The sequence below is a fragment of the Phoenix dactylifera genome, chromosome 5 (genome assembly GCF_051530095.1).
Source record: "Phoenix dactylifera cultivar Ajwa chromosome 5, Ajwa_hap1_PhDact_Kaust_v1.1, whole genome shotgun sequence".
In the NCBI taxonomy this organism is placed as follows: domain Eukaryota; kingdom Viridiplantae; phylum Streptophyta; class Magnoliopsida; order Arecales; family Arecaceae; genus Phoenix; species Phoenix dactylifera.
Genome location: NC_143194.1, coordinates 23,282,268 through 23,299,391, shown reverse-complemented (window position 1 = coordinate 23,299,391; position 17,124 = coordinate 23,282,268). Strand labels below are relative to the sequence as shown.

At 38.4% G+C, this 17,124-nt stretch overlaps 2 protein-coding genes across 3 annotated transcripts; both read left to right on the top strand.

Annotated features, from left to right (window-relative positions):
- Positions 1 to 3,669: 3,669 nt before the first annotated feature.
- HO2 (heme oxygenase 2) lies at positions 3,670 to 14,459 on the top strand. 2 transcript variants are annotated; one of them, XM_008796925.5, is made up of 5 exons: positions 3,670 to 4,207; positions 5,838 to 6,061; positions 7,091 to 7,198; positions 7,307 to 9,188; positions 13,851 to 14,459. In XM_008796925.5, the coding sequence occupies exons 1-4, from the start codon at positions 3,727 to 3,729 to the stop codon at positions 7,397 to 7,399; spliced, it is 906 nt and encodes a 301-aa protein (XP_008795147.2). In that variant the 5' UTR covers positions 3,670 to 3,726; the 3' UTR covers positions 7,400 to 9,188; positions 13,851 to 14,459. The 2 variants fall into 2 exon arrangements, with proteins under 2 accessions (XP_008795147.2, XP_088578016.1); XM_088721890.2 differs by having other exon boundaries at positions 7,307 to 9,240.
- Positions 13,892 to 14,459, top strand: LOC103710979 (uncharacterized protein At5g64816-like). Its single transcript, XM_088721891.1, has one exon. The coding sequence runs from the start codon at positions 13,892 to 13,894 to the stop codon at positions 14,270 to 14,272; it is 381 nt and encodes a 126-aa protein (XP_088578017.1). The 3' UTR covers positions 14,273 to 14,459.
- Positions 14,460 to 17,124: the final 2,665 nt, after the last annotated feature.

Genomic DNA, 17,124 nt, shown 5'->3' with positions numbered 1-17,124 from the left:
GTCTTTTGCAGATGAAAATTAGACTAAAGAAACAACAAAACACAAAAAACAGTAATAGGCAGGAAAAAAAAAAATCTAAAAAATTGGTAGATCGATAAACTATATATCGATTTATTTAGAGATATATATTAATTTGTTGGATGATTAATTTACTTGATATGTACCAATCTAGTCATATAGTACGTACTAAAAAAAAGTCTGTATCGAAAATGAAGAAGAAAAAATCTATTTTTTTTTTTAAGCGGTAGATTGATGACTCTATTGAAAAGAAGAGCCATTGATTTTTAAATTTTTCTTTAAAATATGTACTAAAAAAATATACTAAAATAGAAAGTCCCCTCCCCCCCCCCCCCCCCCCCCCCCGCCTCTCTCTCTCTCTCTCTCTCTCTCTCTCTCTCTCTCTATATATATATATATATATATATATATATATATATATATATATAGTGCCTGCCCCATATTATTTTGGTTTTGGAAGATACGGGGATGGGAATGGGTTGGAGCCGCGCTGCTTACGTGAGCTAAAATACAGCAGTTAATGCAGACGGTTTGGCTCTAAGTGCCGTGACGTGTCAAACATAAAATGTGCTGACGTGGTTGAGGACATTCCTGTCTTTTGCTGGCATATACTTTGATGAAAATATGGAGCATTAGATCGTCCAATTGAACTGATCCGTATTAGAAAATTTCTAGATTTTAAGACGACGCAGCCAAATCCTGCCAAAAAAAAAACACGTTCCAATAATGGATTGCCCTTATAAAGATCCTAAGCTCTTCTGATAACGATCTTATCTTTCTACTCTCTTTTTTTGGATATTATCTTTCTACTTGTCCTTGGAACAAGTGGGTATTTAGTGTCCCGGATCTTTTTCGCTGACATCTTGCTCTCATTCTTATGCACTCTATTCTTTATTGCAAGCCGAAGGAAGACTACAGCTTTTTCTGACGCCGCATTTCAATTAGCTTTTTCTTGCTTTCTTGGACACTAATCTTCTTGGAGCCGCATCTCCTCCTCATTCGGTTCCTCCTCTTTCGATTCCTTCTCGTCTAAGTGAGAAAAAGAGAGGCTGCTCCTCCTCGTTCGACTCTTTCGGACTTCCCCATTCGAATTCTTTGCGTGCCCCTTCCGGCTGGGGAGGAGGGCGGGGGGAGGCCGGAGAGAGAGTGGCGAAGAACTCGGAATTAGGGAGAAAGGGGGAGCTGAGGCGGCCGTATTTGTAGGGAAGCCACTGCTGCCTTTTGGTTGCATGGCCCATAGGCTATCTTTTAATGGATAATCCGAAACCCAACCCAATTAGGACTCGGTATTGGGCTGACCATTGGGGCAGCTGTAGTAGCCGTTGGGCTTTTATTGTAGCCTTTGAATGGCAGATACGGTATCCATGTTCTGCCCGTTACGGGGCAGTCTACCTTGCAAGTTATGGCAGCGTTAAATTATTTTATCATGCATGAAGATTAACGCTTCTGTTGAATTAATTAAATTCCCATGAATAACAACAACATTTTTTTTAGGTATGCATGTTGTGAATATAAAAGGTCAGATTTAATGTAGTTTTTTTTTTTTTTGGTACACCGGCAACTCACACTAGTCTCGCATGAGCATAACCAACTGAGTCAAAAGACAGAATAGACCACAACGGTGGAGGTACTGGAACGCACCGAGTCCAAAAGGTCTCTCCAGAATGATGAGCAGCAAAGGAAGCGACCCAGTCAGCAGCTCTGTTCACCTCTCGCAATACATGCACAACACTGAATACATCACACTTCTGTAGTAATCGCCGAACGTTCTCGATAAGCGGATGATCGAGAGCCTCCGACGCCTCCTGTAGAATCCACTCAACCACCTGTATTGAATCCCCCTCTAGGATAATGCAATGGGCCTCCAGAACTTGCCTCGCACAGGAGATGCCCTCCCAAGCGGCCCTGAACTCCGCCCCAACAGATGACTTGAAGATGTGCCACCCTTCCTAATTACAAAGGCAACACCCGTGCCTCCTCCACTGACAGACAAGCTGCCATCAAAGTTCACCTTAAGGTGGCCAGGGGGTGGGGGTTCCTAGAAAGTGAGTGCATACCTAGGCGCTGTAACAACGATAGAGGAGATCCAGATGTTCCTAGCCAACACAGATGAAACTGTCACAGTAACCTCGGATACCTTGTCGGCCAACCGTATAGCTTTGTCCACCACAACTCTCAGAGGGGCCCTTCTGCTCTCGAAGACCCTATCATTTCTATCTAGCCAAATATGATAGGCTAGATAGGCACTAGTAATGCCCCAGGTGGCCGAACTCAAAGCCTGGACAGCAGACTTGAAATGCCGAAGTAAATCCTCCGCAGACCAAGTAACCCTCAGGTTGAGATACATCTAGTTGATATAAAAATGGACCTGCATGGAAAACAGATAGTCCTATACTTATCCCTGAGAAAATAATGCATAGTCTTAGAGTGTCAAAGACATATAAAAGAATAAAAAAAGACAGCAAGAGCGTTCATGGCAGTCCTAAACCTATCCTCTCCCAGCCACGACCTTTGTAGAGGATAGCGGATTGCTTTCCGTTCCTTCTTTCCTCATGATTGGTAAGAACAATGTGTTGCACTGCTTAACATTTGACTTAATATGAATTAACCGTAAGCTTCTTGGCCATGGTTAAAATATGATGATAGAAATATTTGACTGGCGAAGCAGATGAGGCAGGCAAACATTGAGAAACTGATTCTTCCGGTAGATTTTACCTTAAGACCTGCATCAAGTGGCATGTTTTAAGCTAATTTAATTTAGTTTGAAGGTATTTGGAACCCTCATGGGAGAGGATGGGGATGCCAAGTATTTATTAAGTTGATTCGAGGACAGAGATAGCTTCTTGGAAGCAAGTAATCTTTGTGCTCAGTTTCAGAATTTAGCTAGATCTTGTGCACTTTATCCAACTTTCTGAAACTGCTATCAAGAATGCTGTTCCTGTGATGCATCATGAATTCCTGAGAGTTGATTTCCTAGTTGATCTGGAACCACTTTTGAATCCCAATCGGTTTTTATATAGACATATTGTTAGTTCAAAATTTGGGATCATTTTTTTGACTAGACTTGACGAGTTCTGGTCCCATCGCACCTCGTGTGTCCTCTATATCTCACAGTAACAACCCATTAAGATCAACCATACCATAAGCGGTAAATATAAAAGCCGCAAGCCATGTTTCTTAATACCGAGACAGCATCATTTGCAACTAGGGATGACAAGCGGATCAGGTCAGATTAGAAATAGGTACTTATGTTTGATGCCGGTCAGATCAAAAATTCATCAATCTAAATTTCAACTATTTATTAAACAGATCAAAATTTTAAATCTAAATCTAATCTATTTATTAAATAAATAAATCCAAATAATCTATTTATTTAAAAATTTAAGCCAAATGGATTAAATGAATTAAATAAATTTTTAATGAATTAAATGGATTTAAATAGATCAAAAGTTTAATCATAAACTTAACTTGTTCAATAAAAAAATTTAGGCAGATTAACCCATTTACGATCCAAATTTATTTATGCCAAACCAAAATCTAGTAAAGATCGGCCATAAATTGCCACACCATGCAACAGAATTTAGACATGGCCCTAATAATTAATTTTTTTAATTATTTTTTTTCAATAAATCGGATAGAAAGTTATGTTTGTTAAAGAAAGAGATCAAACCCTTACCATCTCCAGCGAAGGGAAGAAGAACGGGATTGATGACGTCCTTTGGCGTAGCAGCACCCTCTTCTTTGAGGCTGTTGGAAAACCCCCGCTTTCTCTCCGCCACTCCCCCACCATCCCCAAATCCCCATCTCTCCTTCAACCCAAATAACCCCAGCTTCTCCTTCTCCTGCTATTGCTCGTCGTCCTCCTCTCCCTCATTTTCTCCCCCTATAACCGCTGCTGCTCCTCCCTCTCCATCCGGCCCTCCCGTGGCGAAGAAGAGGGTGAGGTACCGCAAGCTCCACCCGGGGGAGAGCAAGGGCATCGTCGAGGAGATGCGGTTCGTCGCCATGAGGCTCCGGAGCACACCCACCGGCGGCGACGTGAGGGCGGAGGGGGAGGGAGAGCTCGAGCCGGGCGGCGTTAGGGACACCTGGCAGCCGAGCATGGAGGGGTTCCTCAAGTACTTGGTCGACAGCAAGCTCGTCTTCCACACCGTTGAGCGCATCGTGGACGAGTCCACCGATGTCGCCTGTGAGCTTCCCTTCTCCTTCCCCTTCTTTCTTTCCTGCACTTCCTTTTGATTTATCTCTCTTCCTGTTTTGTTCTGTCATTTGTGCTTTTTAAGAATTGGGGAGGAGTAAGGTCTATAAAGTACAACAATTCCATGTACATTTATCTCACAGTATGTCTGTGCTTCAACCATGTTTCTCCCTGAGTATGTTCATTTTACATTATGGCTATCTCTTACCGAACCATTATTTGCTCCATGCATATTACGTCTTTAACTTTGTTCGATTCTAGGTGTACGAATCAACAAAGTATTCATTTGCAACTTTTCCATTTTAAGATGAGTTTGTTTTCTTCATCTTAGAGATTTCTAATTAGCTCCAAAGGAGCTGCACGAGAGAAGAAAGTTCGGAAAGGCTGGATAAGATTCTATTAGCAAATAATTGCTAGATAATTTAGATAAGATTTCTTGGTTTTGGTTTTGGTTATTTTTCTCTCATCAATGATTCTTTTCAGTGTGACTAAAAGGAGTCCCTAAGATAAACCATCAGCTAGACTTGTGTATGTGTGTAGTCTCAACTAAAGCGAGGTATATAAAGGTCAAGATTAGGAAGTAAGAGAAGGAATGAAATGGTAGGAACAACCGATTGGAAAACTTAACGTAACAAGGAAGGAAAAAAAAAAATCCAAAAGTATATATATATATTGTATTTCAAGTCAATTTTCTTAATGGAATATAGGGTTAGATGACAATCAGCACTCTGATAGCAATCCTTTTGCACCTCTGATTTTAAAATACCAGCAACATGGGTACCTGTTTGCTCAGTGGTAGTGTCAAGTTACATGTTATGCCAGTTTTTTTGAATCTGCACTGCATTAAGTGTTTTTAGCAACAATCTCAAAAGCCAGTGTTCAATTGACTTGCTAAGCGTGCATTTTAAAAAAATAATATTTCATAAGTTCTAGGGAAACTACTGAACTTTTTTTAGTTGTGGACAAGAACAGAGGTTTCACATGGGACTGCTGAACAACCTATTGGCTTAAATCTTTTTTGGCATCTGATTACATCACAGGGGTAGGAAGACTGATGTTAAACATGTAGACTTTATAATCTTTCAAAAAATGGCTACTTTTAGGTCATTCACATCTAGATGTAGATTTTTTTGCCTTTAAGAAGCTGACTGCACACACGCTTGGTTGGGAAGAACTCTTAAGGGTTTTGAAAGCGGTTCGTCTCTAGGAATCCCCTCTTATTGTTTCCTATCTTCTTTGAAAGTTCATGAGTAAAATCTTTGCGCACCATAACTATCAGCAGGGGTATTGTTTCTAATAGCACATTATTTTTTGCCTGCAAAAACTGAAGAGAGGATTGGCTAAAGCTTATGCATTAGAAATAGATGAAAAATTGTCTGAACATTGCTACGTTCTTGTTTTAGTTTGTATGTTAAACCAGATTTGAACATTCATGCATCAGATGAAGTGGAAAATTAAAATTGTTTATTGGAAATTATTTATGTACTCTATGAAGCATTTGCAAAGGCGCTAAAGAAGACAAAAAGAGAAGTATGCTAAATGGACAGTGTGCCCTTATCAAGCATTAGGGTAATGAATATATGAAGAACTTGAATATAATTTCTTTATAATGTTTCTACAGATGTTTACTTCAGAAGAACTGGTTTGGAGCGATCGGCTAGTCTTTCAAAAGATTTAGAGTGGTTCAGACAACAAGATATTGTGATTCCAGAACCAAGTTCTCCTGGAACTACTTATTCTACTTATCTTAAAGAACTGGCTGAGAGAAGTGCACCATCCTTCTTATGCCATTTGTACAACATATATTTTGCACATATCTCAGGTGGCCAAGTAATAGGTAAAAAGGTATCCTAGCAATCCATTTTCAAAATTAATATAATACTGCATGGTTTGATTAATGCATTGTTCATTTAATGGTTTTAAGCTTTCACCCGAACTTAAAAACTGAAATAAAAAAATATTGGTTCCGGCTTGAGGCAATTCGAGTACAAGGTTGCTTCTGGGATTTCAGCTGAGGCCTGAAACTGATTTCTGCAACCAAATGTGCTGTATATGGACAATGCTTGCTTTTTTTTAAAAAAAAATGTTTCTTCATTTTTTTGAATTCCATGAGAGATTTTCTGAAGATCAAACTTAAATTTTATGAGTTTTTAAAAGTTCTAGAAACTTAGCTTTGATGTAAAAGTAAATTAGTTGGCATAGGTCTCGCCATGCTAGAGTTGGCATCTTTTCGACATACATTTTTTTAGATCATAATCAAAAAAATGATAAATATTTTCTTAAATGATGTCAAACATGATTGTAAAACTTGTTTTCATTTTTATTTACAGTTCTTTGATTTTTCAGTAAGAAATCACCAAAGTGATATGATTAAAGGTCTAATCAATACAATACATTCTAAAATGATGTTTATAATACTTTCTCAACTTTTTACTTTTTCTTACATTTCTAAAGTTTAACTTTTTTAATAGTTTGAATTAATTTTCATTAGAGGCAGCCCTAGGTAGGAACGCTTAGCAAATGAGAATTCATAAACCTGACTCCAATATGTTTGGAAAGGTCTTGATGGTTTTACTTGTGGTTTTGGTTGAAAATGGTGCCATACCACTGAAACCACCAAAACCATTGAAATCAATGTGGTTTGCCCAGTAGTTGAAACCTAGTTTGGTAACCTTGATTTTATAGGAACCCCAACCGCATATGACTTTGATTTTTGAACAAGTGGATGAGATAATTACGGTCATGTACTAGATTCTGAAATATTGATATGTTTTGTATAACATACGGTTGGATTTCTTGGAACATATTTATAAGAAATGATAAGGGATTCTCCTACTTATCTGAACTTCAGATCTTTGAATTCCTGTTTTTTAGGTTTGTGAGAAGCTTTTGGAAGGAAAGGAACTTGAGTTCTACAAATGGGATGGGAATGCACAAGAGTTGTTGAAAGATGTGAGGGAGAATCTCAACGAGTTGGGACAGGTAACAAATCAGTTATACCATTTAGTGTTATTACTTGCATTGGCATGACTTCAAATTTAGTTCATAAACTACATATTATTAATTGGATTGTATACTTCATGGATGCAGCATTGGACCCGAGATGAAAAGAACAGATGCCTAAGAGAAGCAGCAAAGTCATTCCGCTTTTCAGGACAAATTGTCCGCTTGATCATTCTGTAGCAATTTCTGCAGTCCATCCTGAACCTGTTTTACTGTATAAGAAGAAACCCATGGGCAACAAAGTGTCAGGGAAGAAATGATGTAGAACCAATTTCATATGTCTTTTTGACATCGGACTCATTATTTATTGTTTTTGTTGGGTCCATTATTTGAAGTTCCTCAGGAATCAATGGCATCATATCTTCTCTCTAACAATCTTTATGCCCATTCTGATCCTAAATGCTTTAAAGTCGACTTATCTGTGCTCGTCCTGCTTTCTTCTTCCCCTTTTATTGTCAAAGTTGGATGGTGCCTTCTTATAGTTTACTTGGCTAGCAATTCAAGTGCTAGACTGCAAGTGCTGAAGCTTAGATCTTGATACAAGCATCAATGCACTATAGAAATTGTAGTTACTTCTATCGGTCTTAAGCTGAAAACAATTGATGTACATCGTTTTCTGCCTTTTAAGTAGATCTCCCTGCAACTCATATTGATTTTTAGGATTTTTTTTTTTTTCGTCTCAAAACTTCTTTCTTTTAGACCATTTTTTTGCACCTTCCTCCCATTCACTGGCTCTGTAGTGTAGTTTTCCCGGGACCCTGGTCAACTGGAATGCTGAAAAATCATTTAGGTCCTCTGTGCTTGAGACTGAATTTTGGAAGAATCTTCAGCTCCTGAATTTTATACTTGGATTTGAATCCTGTGAAACAGCCCTCGCTGATACAGCAGTGTTATTTGGACATTCGAATGGCAGATTAATGATTACTCGCAAATGCTTTGATGAGCTGAGAACAGTATTTTCTGCTTGCTGCTTATAAAAGCTGGATTGCTTTTGATATAATGATCTTATCCATCTTTCCTGGACATCAGAGCCTCTTAACCAAATAAGCTATGCAATTCTAGGGTATTAGCTAGTTTCAGCTTAGCGAGATATCATATCGTATTTGATAAAAAATCTTGAAGCACCTCGATGGGATTTACACCATGTCGTCAACCAAGTACCAGAGGGGTAGATTGACAAGAATGAGATAGTCCTTATTGCTTGGACTAACACAAGTAGCTCTTTAATCCCAAGGCTGCAGCATGAACAGGGTGGACCATTGGATAGCTCAAGAACCTACAAAAATTTAATCTGGCTGCCTCGAAAACGAGCCACCTACCAAAACACGGTCCTGACCCGATTCTAAAGTTTATGAAGCCTAATACCACTTGGATTTCAATCTCTAGCCTTTTTGCTTTTCTGTTTTCTGGAGAAAAAAAAGAAAAAAATGAAGGAAATCCACCTGTATTATAATTACCAAGCACTAATACTTGGGGATGAAATCTCTTCTTCTTTTCTTTTTGACTGAGAGAAAAGGGGGTTGTAAGGCAGGAGAACTTCTGGTTGCTAAGCAGAGTTGGCTGTGATCATTTGAGATAAGATCCAATTCACGCCTTTTGCACTATTTTGAGATAGAATTAGGTTCGAGCCCTATTACACAAACTGGGTTAAGTTGCTCAGCTTTCAATCCTAGACTTGAGCTGAGCTGAATCAGGATCCACACTCACGTCCGAGCCTAGTTTAGTATATATTGTGTGCGGCTCAATCTGGACCCAACTATGGTTAGAGGCTCAGGGTTTAGGGTTTAGGCTCAAGGCTCGTCCGAATCGGACCCCAAAGATTGGCACCTGGAGGCCTGTCACAGTTTCGTGGCATGGAGTGATGAAGTGGGGGCATTTAAATGTGAGACCCTGAAGACCGAGGCTGAGGAGGTCATTCCGCCGGACAACCTGTAACGCGAGCGGGCCACTCTCTTTTCTTCAAGCGGCGGTACCATCTCTTCCCTAATCGCTCTTGAAAAATCTTTTCTTAGGGGCATCTGGTGGGTTACAGAATCTTGAATCGTCTCGATCGTTTTTTTTCCGTCAATTTATTTATATTATATTTTTTTAATTTTAGGGTTTGATTTCTTTTCCCCACAACAAACTTCTTCTTCCACTTGACTAAATATGCTAAATTTATTGATGTGTTTAGTGTGCCTCTCGGGGTTTAGGGTTCTTTTGGTTGCACTTCGACCCTCCCTGGTGCTTTTAGTGTCAAATTTGCATCATATTCTCTCGGCAAGTGGTTATATGCCCACGCTCCATTCGTGTTCAAGGTTTATGATCTCAGTTTCGGCTTAGGTGGCGAACTAGCTGGGTCCAATATTGCATCAATTTGTAACTTTGTTATAGCATCGAATAAATTGACTTGCCAAAATGGGATTGCATTCTACTTTGTATTTGATTTTGCATTTCGATTCAGTTGAATAAGTTCCCCATATGAGATTTTATCATCATCCCTCTTTATTAGATTCTTTTTAAGTCTTTTGGGGCGAGGAGGTTGCTGGGTTGATATTGCTTGACAAACAAATGAACGTTGTAGGGCAGGCTTGTCTCTTGCCTACGGGTTGCCTTAGCCGAGAATTCAGCAGCTGATGTTGGTTAGGTTGTCAGCCAGTTATAGAACTTTCTGCAATCCTTCCGCGGAGATTTCTTGCATTAGTATTGTACTCGGTAATCCATGCCATGTTGATGGGAAAGTCATGGGTGATGATCGTGTGATCAAGCCATTACTTAACATCAGCTAACAATGTAAATTTTGTTAATTGTCTATATGCTGGCTTTTATATCTTGTTGGGTACAGTTGAAAACTGGAATACAGCACATAGTTGGTAATGGAGCATTCTTACATTGTATGCCATGAACTATGAAGTGGTATATGGTAGACACGTTCCAAATCTATTACATTAACTTAGCTAAATAGCTGCAACTGCAAAGGAGTTAACTTCAGCAGGTGGGTGTTTGAGTAAATTAACATGTATCTGAGGACCATAAGCTGTTAAAATTTCTATAGATATCAATGCTAAAAAAATATATCACCATGGTTTCAGATTCACATGGAAGACATTATGGACTCCATGTTTAAGTTTAGTGACCAAGCTAGTATTTTAGGTCCACAAACAAGCTAAGCTAAAGCCAAGCTTTAGTTTGCTTTTTTCTTTGGTTTGACTTGGTTATGTCAAGGGGGTGCTCAAGGTCAGCTTGAGCTTAAGCCAAGCTCAACAAGAGATGCTTAGGCTTGACTGATTAAGTTATTCTGGAGCCCTGTCCAAGCCTTTGCTTATGTTTGAAGTTGACAATTATTGAAGCTCATCCTGTTCAGTAGTCAAGCATTTCAGTGTCGATTGTTCCCAGGTGCTATCGGACTGAAGGAGTTTGAATAGGTCTCTTAGCTAGCCAAGCCTTATCTTATGTATGATGATGTCTCAATTCATTTGAAACCCTAATTATGTTCTGTTAATAAGAAATCCAGAGCAAGCCCTTATTAATTTGTTCCTTTGTTCAAAAGGAAAACCATGTTGTTTAGCTAAAGAAAGAAAAGACTCTAAAGCTTTAGGAATGCATCCTTTTTCCATGAACATTGTTCTTTATTTACTCCTATGTGAAGACAAACTAGCTAGTTGATTCACCTCTTTACTATAATTTACACTATTACAAATATCATTTCTTATTTCTTTTTGTTCGTTTTGTTAGATTGGACCATGAGTACAAAGGCCTTTTCTGCTACCCTATAGTTTTTGGCTATTTGAAGTTTTAGGTTAATGCCCCCTTGCAACTTAGTTGCCATAGTTATCGCAAAACTCCACACAGCTCTGTGGGAGGAGCTTGGTTTGCGAGGCACTAATTAAAAGCCTAAAGCCATCTCATACTTGAATTAGCTGGGCGCTGCTTGCTTCTTGTGTTCGTTGAAGCTGCTGGCTGAAGGATGAATTCCATGGTCTATAGCATGCTTAGTATTTCATGCTTCAGATGCCATGCCATCACCTTGATTTGCATCACAACACATGAGGTGTACTTTATGTGCCCTTGTAGTATGGCCCTGTCCTGTCTCTGGGTTAGCCATGGAGCAGTCTCTGGTTTAGACCATGATGCTGCTTAGAAGTATTTGGAGCACCTTTGTTTCAAGTTGAGTTGGGTATGAACCAACAGAGATCAACTTGGTCGCATGCAGTCTGCTTTGCAAAGGACTGTGTATGTGAAAGTAAGCTCTTTCAGGGTGCTGCAAATGATGGTCCTCTTATATGGAGCGTTAGAAGGCTAGCTAAGTGATTAGCATCCAAAACACCTACTGGAGTTGGAAGACCAATTTTCTGGCTTCAAGAACTGTCATGGACTATTATTTAGATTAAATATAAATCCAAAGAGAAGACCATACTGCACAAGCAGAGGGAAAAATTAAGCCTCGGCCTGAGATCGGAACAAGTGGGTGGAAGTCCTGCTAGATATGAGAGCAACAAGACCCGGGAGCGCAAAGTCCTAGAGACATCAAATTTTAAGAGATTGACATCATGTAGCCTTTGCCATAAAAAGGCATTGTAGCCTTCCTCCTCCTCGTCCTCCTCTATGAGTTCAGAAGAGTTGAACCCTCTTCCTCTCCCTCATTCACAACCTTCTGAGTTGCCCTCAAGGACAATTAATTTAACTACATCTTTGAGGTGAGCTTAGCACTTACTTTGAGAGCTTGGCCTCTTTGAAAATTGGACTTTCTCAGGGACTTGAGCTTAGTCTGAGTCAATTCAGCTTGACTCTAAGCCTTAAAAATCTTATTTATGAAAGAATTAAGTTTTAAAAACTGGACTAGCAGCGATTTGTGAGTGGTTGATGGAGGGTGATTCTAATGATTTCTCTCAAGTGGATCTTAGGTGCATGCTTACCTAACAGCATGATAAGAAATATCATGGTGGCGTAATCATGCCAATAACCTTGATATGACCTAATAACCTAGCTATTCGAGTTTGATTGGTGTTGTTCATTGTCTTCAAAGTTTAAAGGTCCAGACTTGATTTTTCTGAAGTTTATTGGTTCAATTGGACCTAACCAGCTCTCATAAAATACCACAAGATCCATACCCATCTAGACTGGATTCTTTCCTGTTTAGGGGACCATATCCAACCGATGGGCCTCAAATTTGGGTATGAATCAAGTCCAATTCAAGTGCTAATTTGATCTGGTCTTATCTCACCTGCTTATGCCCCTAAACAAAACCTATCCTTGTTGGCATTTTGGAAACCAGAAAAAGAAACAATGCTTCAATTGAATAGGACAATGAATAGTCAAAAATCTTCCAATGGGTCAGTTCTAAAACAATATTCTGAGAGAAAATGATGGTAAATACGCAATCCTATCTAGCACCCACTTCCTTCTGTTTTCCTGAAGTTTTTCCCATGAATTAAATTTCCAGACCCTTATTTGACTGAGAAATGCATTTATCAGGTTCATTTTTGTTTCTAGTCGGCTGAATAAAGTGTAATTATCCTCTATCAAGTCTCTATGGCCTAGTAAGACTGAGCCGGCTCAACCCAGCCTGCTGACAAACTATGATGAACCTTGGAATGGACTAGAAGGTAGTGGAGAAAAATTGGAGTCCACTTTTTCCTTTCAAAAAAGTTTTTTTATTTACCTCTGGAGTAGGATCTTGATCTTAGCTACAAATGAAAAACTGAGGAATACTGTATTTCCAGAAATTTTCTTTCCAAAATCTTTTTTTAATGAAGAACTTGCTCTCCAATAATAAGTGATAAACCATAAATGTGATTTGCAGTCTCAGAATCAAAAACTTTTGCTTTATAATTTTGAATTTTTTAGTAGGGGGTATTGCAAAAGTATCCAATATATATCCATTTTTCCAAATATGCATATTTTTCTTCTTTTTTTTTCCTTCGTCAAAATGGCACATCCTATTTTTGCTGGATCATTATGCCCTGAACAAATAAATGGACAAGTAATACAGGTCAGGGCACATGTGAAAATGCTCTTGTACTGGTTATGAAAGCAGAGATATAATTGTGTGATTACATTTCAAAATGGACTTAGAAGTGAGCCGTTTTGCAAAAACCAAATAAAATAGATTTTTATTACAAAATTATATTTCAGAAAGCGCAATCCATTAGTATGCAACGTTTCAGTGGCTGCATTGAATTTTTACATCATTTATCTGAGAACCAATGTTAGGAATGAAAGCAGTGATTTTCATTGCATCATGCCATTTTCTGTTGTCATTTGAAAGATGACATCTTTCTAAAGTTGCACATTCAGTTCATTGTTTGATTCACTTTGCTCCAGATGTCTAAAATATGTTAATTTGCAATTTTTCTTTTTCTTAGGATATTTGCAATTCCTTGGTGAAACATTTTAATTTTGATCTTTTTTTTTTTTTGCAACTTATTGAGGTGATAGTTACCTTTCCTGCAGTTTGCTAGATTCTCCAGATTGTTTGTTTTATCTTAACAATATGCCATTTAGGGTATTTTATCATTATTTATCATAAATTGCATGCTTTTTGACTTTTTTGTAACTGGCTTCTTCTTATTGCCTTATACTTGCTAGAGAAATGGCAAAATAGCATTCCACTGATATTTCTTTTTTTTTTTAATGTTCTTATATTGTCTAGTGGTGAGGGTGAAGAGGGGCAACTAAAGCGCTGCGATAGTAATGGTGGACCTTTTGTGGCCCTTGCTGGGGTTTGCCATTCCAGCAATTCTAACAGGCCAAGCCATTAGAGTGAAAAGGAGGCGTTCTGAGGAGCAGCGTCTTAAGGGTATTCGAGGGCGTGAGAAGAACTCAGATGAAATTTTTGTCTGCGAAAGGGTTTGTACTTCAAAAAGAATGTTGAAGAAGGTTGGTGCATTCTCAAAAGACCCAATTCCTGACACATGTGTTACTGTTTGTGGTGTTTCTGAGCTTGATGCTTGTGCTGATGCTTGTGCACGGACAGTTTGTGTTAACCAACACCAGGTGCCCAATTGGAACGACATCTGCCTAAAACGGTGCCAAAGTGAATGCCTAAAGTTGTCATCATCATCGATTCGCTAGACCAATGTTTGTTCTTATTAAACACCATTTAGGTTGTTGTCTCTATAGACTATTTGCTCCATGTACAATAAGTTTTGTTACCTCATTGCACCTTCTTGTTACTTCTGAGTTATGGTTAATTTGTGCTTCTCATGTAATTTCATTAAATATATAGTGTTCTGATGGGGTGGGTGAATTTTTGTTTTGATATTGTTGAACCATTTTGTGGTTTAACAGGTTCATAGCTAGGATCTTTGTAGGGAGCCCACAGTATTATTACTTTCATAGTCAATGCGGACAAGGGTGTCATCATCAAGGCATCCCTGATATGGTTTATTGGGAAGGAACCATGTGTTGCCTAATAACATTTGTTTGAAGTATGAAATTTTTAAGAGTCTCAGCTTGATGGTTCTGTAGTATATGTTCTAAACCCAGTATTGGAAGCCCTTGTAAAGCAATAGAAATGTACCATGTGCTGTGCTGAATACTGAATTTCTTCCTCTCACCTAACGTTTTTGTTTTCCTTCAGTGCAAAATCGGGTTTTTGCCATTTCATCTTAAATATCATGGACTATTTTTCAGAAATTTATACTAGATTTTGAATTTGAGAACATTGTGAATTGCCGAGTTTGTTACAATAAGATCATGCGGCTTACATTGCTTAAGGTGTGATTGCCAGTTACTGAGCTCTAAATTTTGCTTGTATTTTGGGTTGAAAGTTGAGATCCTCTTTTTGTGTGCCTAATAAGTCTTTGGGCAGTTAATCATCTATAGTTGTTAGACAATGAAACGATTTAAAGTTAATCAAAAACGTGGGTTCATGAGAAGATATGACTGTATGTACATTCCAAGGTCAATTATTCATAGTGGAATCAAAGTACTCACTTTTTACTATTTCAACTGTTACTATTGTAGTCATCTAGCCTCATCCCAACTCAGATTCACTGGATCTATGTTATCATGAGCATAACCATCAAACTTTGTCAAATCTATTTGACATTGGTTTTATGGATCATTTTTGCTATTTTTTTTGCTAAAGGTTTATGTATGACGTTTCTGCAAGCTGGATGAAGTTCTTCCTGAGAACTTCCATCCAAGTGTTCTCTCTCTGATCCTTTGGCACAACAAGCATCTTTGTCTGATGTCTCTGCATGTTTTTGAACTTGTGCCCATCATGATCTTCATCATTTTACTTGTCTGTCAGTTCAACTGTTATGCCTCTTCTTACATGTCTTGCATATCTGGTATCCCATTCTTTGTAAATTAACCATACATATCAACACTCTCATCTTTGCCACTTATCTGGCTTACAAGGTCATTTTTTGTTAACATTCAAATTTCAAATACCCATACAATGTTGGCCAGCTATATTGCCATTTTATAATTTGTTTTATTCTTTAGCTATTAGCGTATCTGTGGTCACAGGACATCCAAGTCTCTAGTCTTTATCATTCAATGCCTGTGCAAGGCTTGCTCATCGTTATTTAGTTCCTAGCGTCTTTGCATCATAGGATCGAGGTTTTTTTTTTTCCCCTGCATGCTGGCTGTTGCAGGTTCTTGCATGAGAGTCAGCCTTGATTCCTTGACATCATTCATTAAATTTTGAGTCTCTGGTTTTAGTACGGCATCAAATTTAAGTGCAATTTTTCTTAAGATCTATGAACTCAGCAACAACGATATCTTTACCAATCACCACTAAATATTTATAGCATCGCTCTAGAAATCTGAAGACAAATTCTTACCAGTTGCTGTGAGATAGTTGAAAGGATATCTGACTAGGAAACTGGGCAGTTTGGTGGAAACTGACACCAAATATGCTCTTGATATGAAATTCTTTGTTGGTCTAGATTAAATATTTAAACAGAACTTATCAATGCATCTGGCGGTTGATTGATCTCTTGATCTAAAATGCTCCGTGATCTGGATGCAATATTTAAAGACTACTCATTAATTGATATAGTGTCTCTAAAATGTACTATGTTATCCTTTGGATATCAGCATAATTATCTGATTAATAGATTAGATGTGTTTAAATTAATTGACATTTGGTGGACTAAGATTAGGAGATGTTCTCTACAGCCATGCTGGTTTTATGAGATAAGGTATTTATCCATGAGTTGATCTTGGTGTGTGTGGCTATATATATATATATATATATATGTATGTATGTATGTATGTATATATTAAGAAAACTATAGTTAGTTAGGAAATACTAATGGACACTCTTGAATCTTGAGGCACTTTTCTATAGTCATATTTCAGAGTCTGCAGCTGGCCTAGAGACTCACCTATATCAGGACGAAAATCATTCGTAACTTATATTTTCTTAAATGGGAACACTGGTGCAACCAATACTAATTTCCTAACTCCTTTTTTTTCCCCTTTTGGTTTGGGAAAAATGGCAGGAATGTCACTTCCTCGATTTAAGCCCGGGTCCTCGGCCCGCCACACGAGCTGGATAGAGAGGTGACAACTAGCGGACCAAAGTGCTGTCAGACCATACCGATCTCCACATTCTTGTACATATTTCATCTTTGAAATCGGGAGGGAGACTCGGCTATAATGATTGAGTGGATCCGAGGTCAGCATACCTGGGATGAATGGCACCCACTACTTTGAGATATTCAGAGACTTGCAGAAGAGTGTGGCCGCCTCTCATGTCTATCGAAAGGTGAATAGTGCAGCGGACTGGGTCGTCTCCTATGTTGTGCATCATTCAGATGAGTTTTTGTAGGAAGATCAGGACTCGATTCCTTCTCCTCTTTGCCATATACTTTTTTATGATTTTATTGGGTGCACTCACACACGATTGGTGTGAATAACTGTTGTATCGAAGAAAAGAAAAGAAAAAAGCTGCCATCACATTAACTTTT

Excerpts from the sequence above, each read along its gene's own strand:
- HO2 (XM_008796925.5), top strand. The coding sequence starts at position 3,727 with ATGACGTCCTTTGGCGTAGCAGCACCCTCTTCTTTGAGGCTGTTGGAA. Across the intron at positions 6,062-7,090 it reads GCCAAGTAATAGGTAAAAAG|GTTTGTGAGAAGCTTTTGGA; the intron begins GTATCCTAGCAA and ends CCTGTTTTTTAG. Across the intron at positions 7,199-7,306 it reads ATCTCAACGAGTTGGGACAG|CATTGGACCCGAGATGAAAA; the intron begins GTAACAAATCAG and ends TCATGGATGCAG.
- LOC103710979 (XM_088721891.1), top strand. The coding sequence starts at position 13,892 with ATGGTGGACCTTTTGTGGCCCTTGCTGGGGTTTGCCATTCCAGCAATT.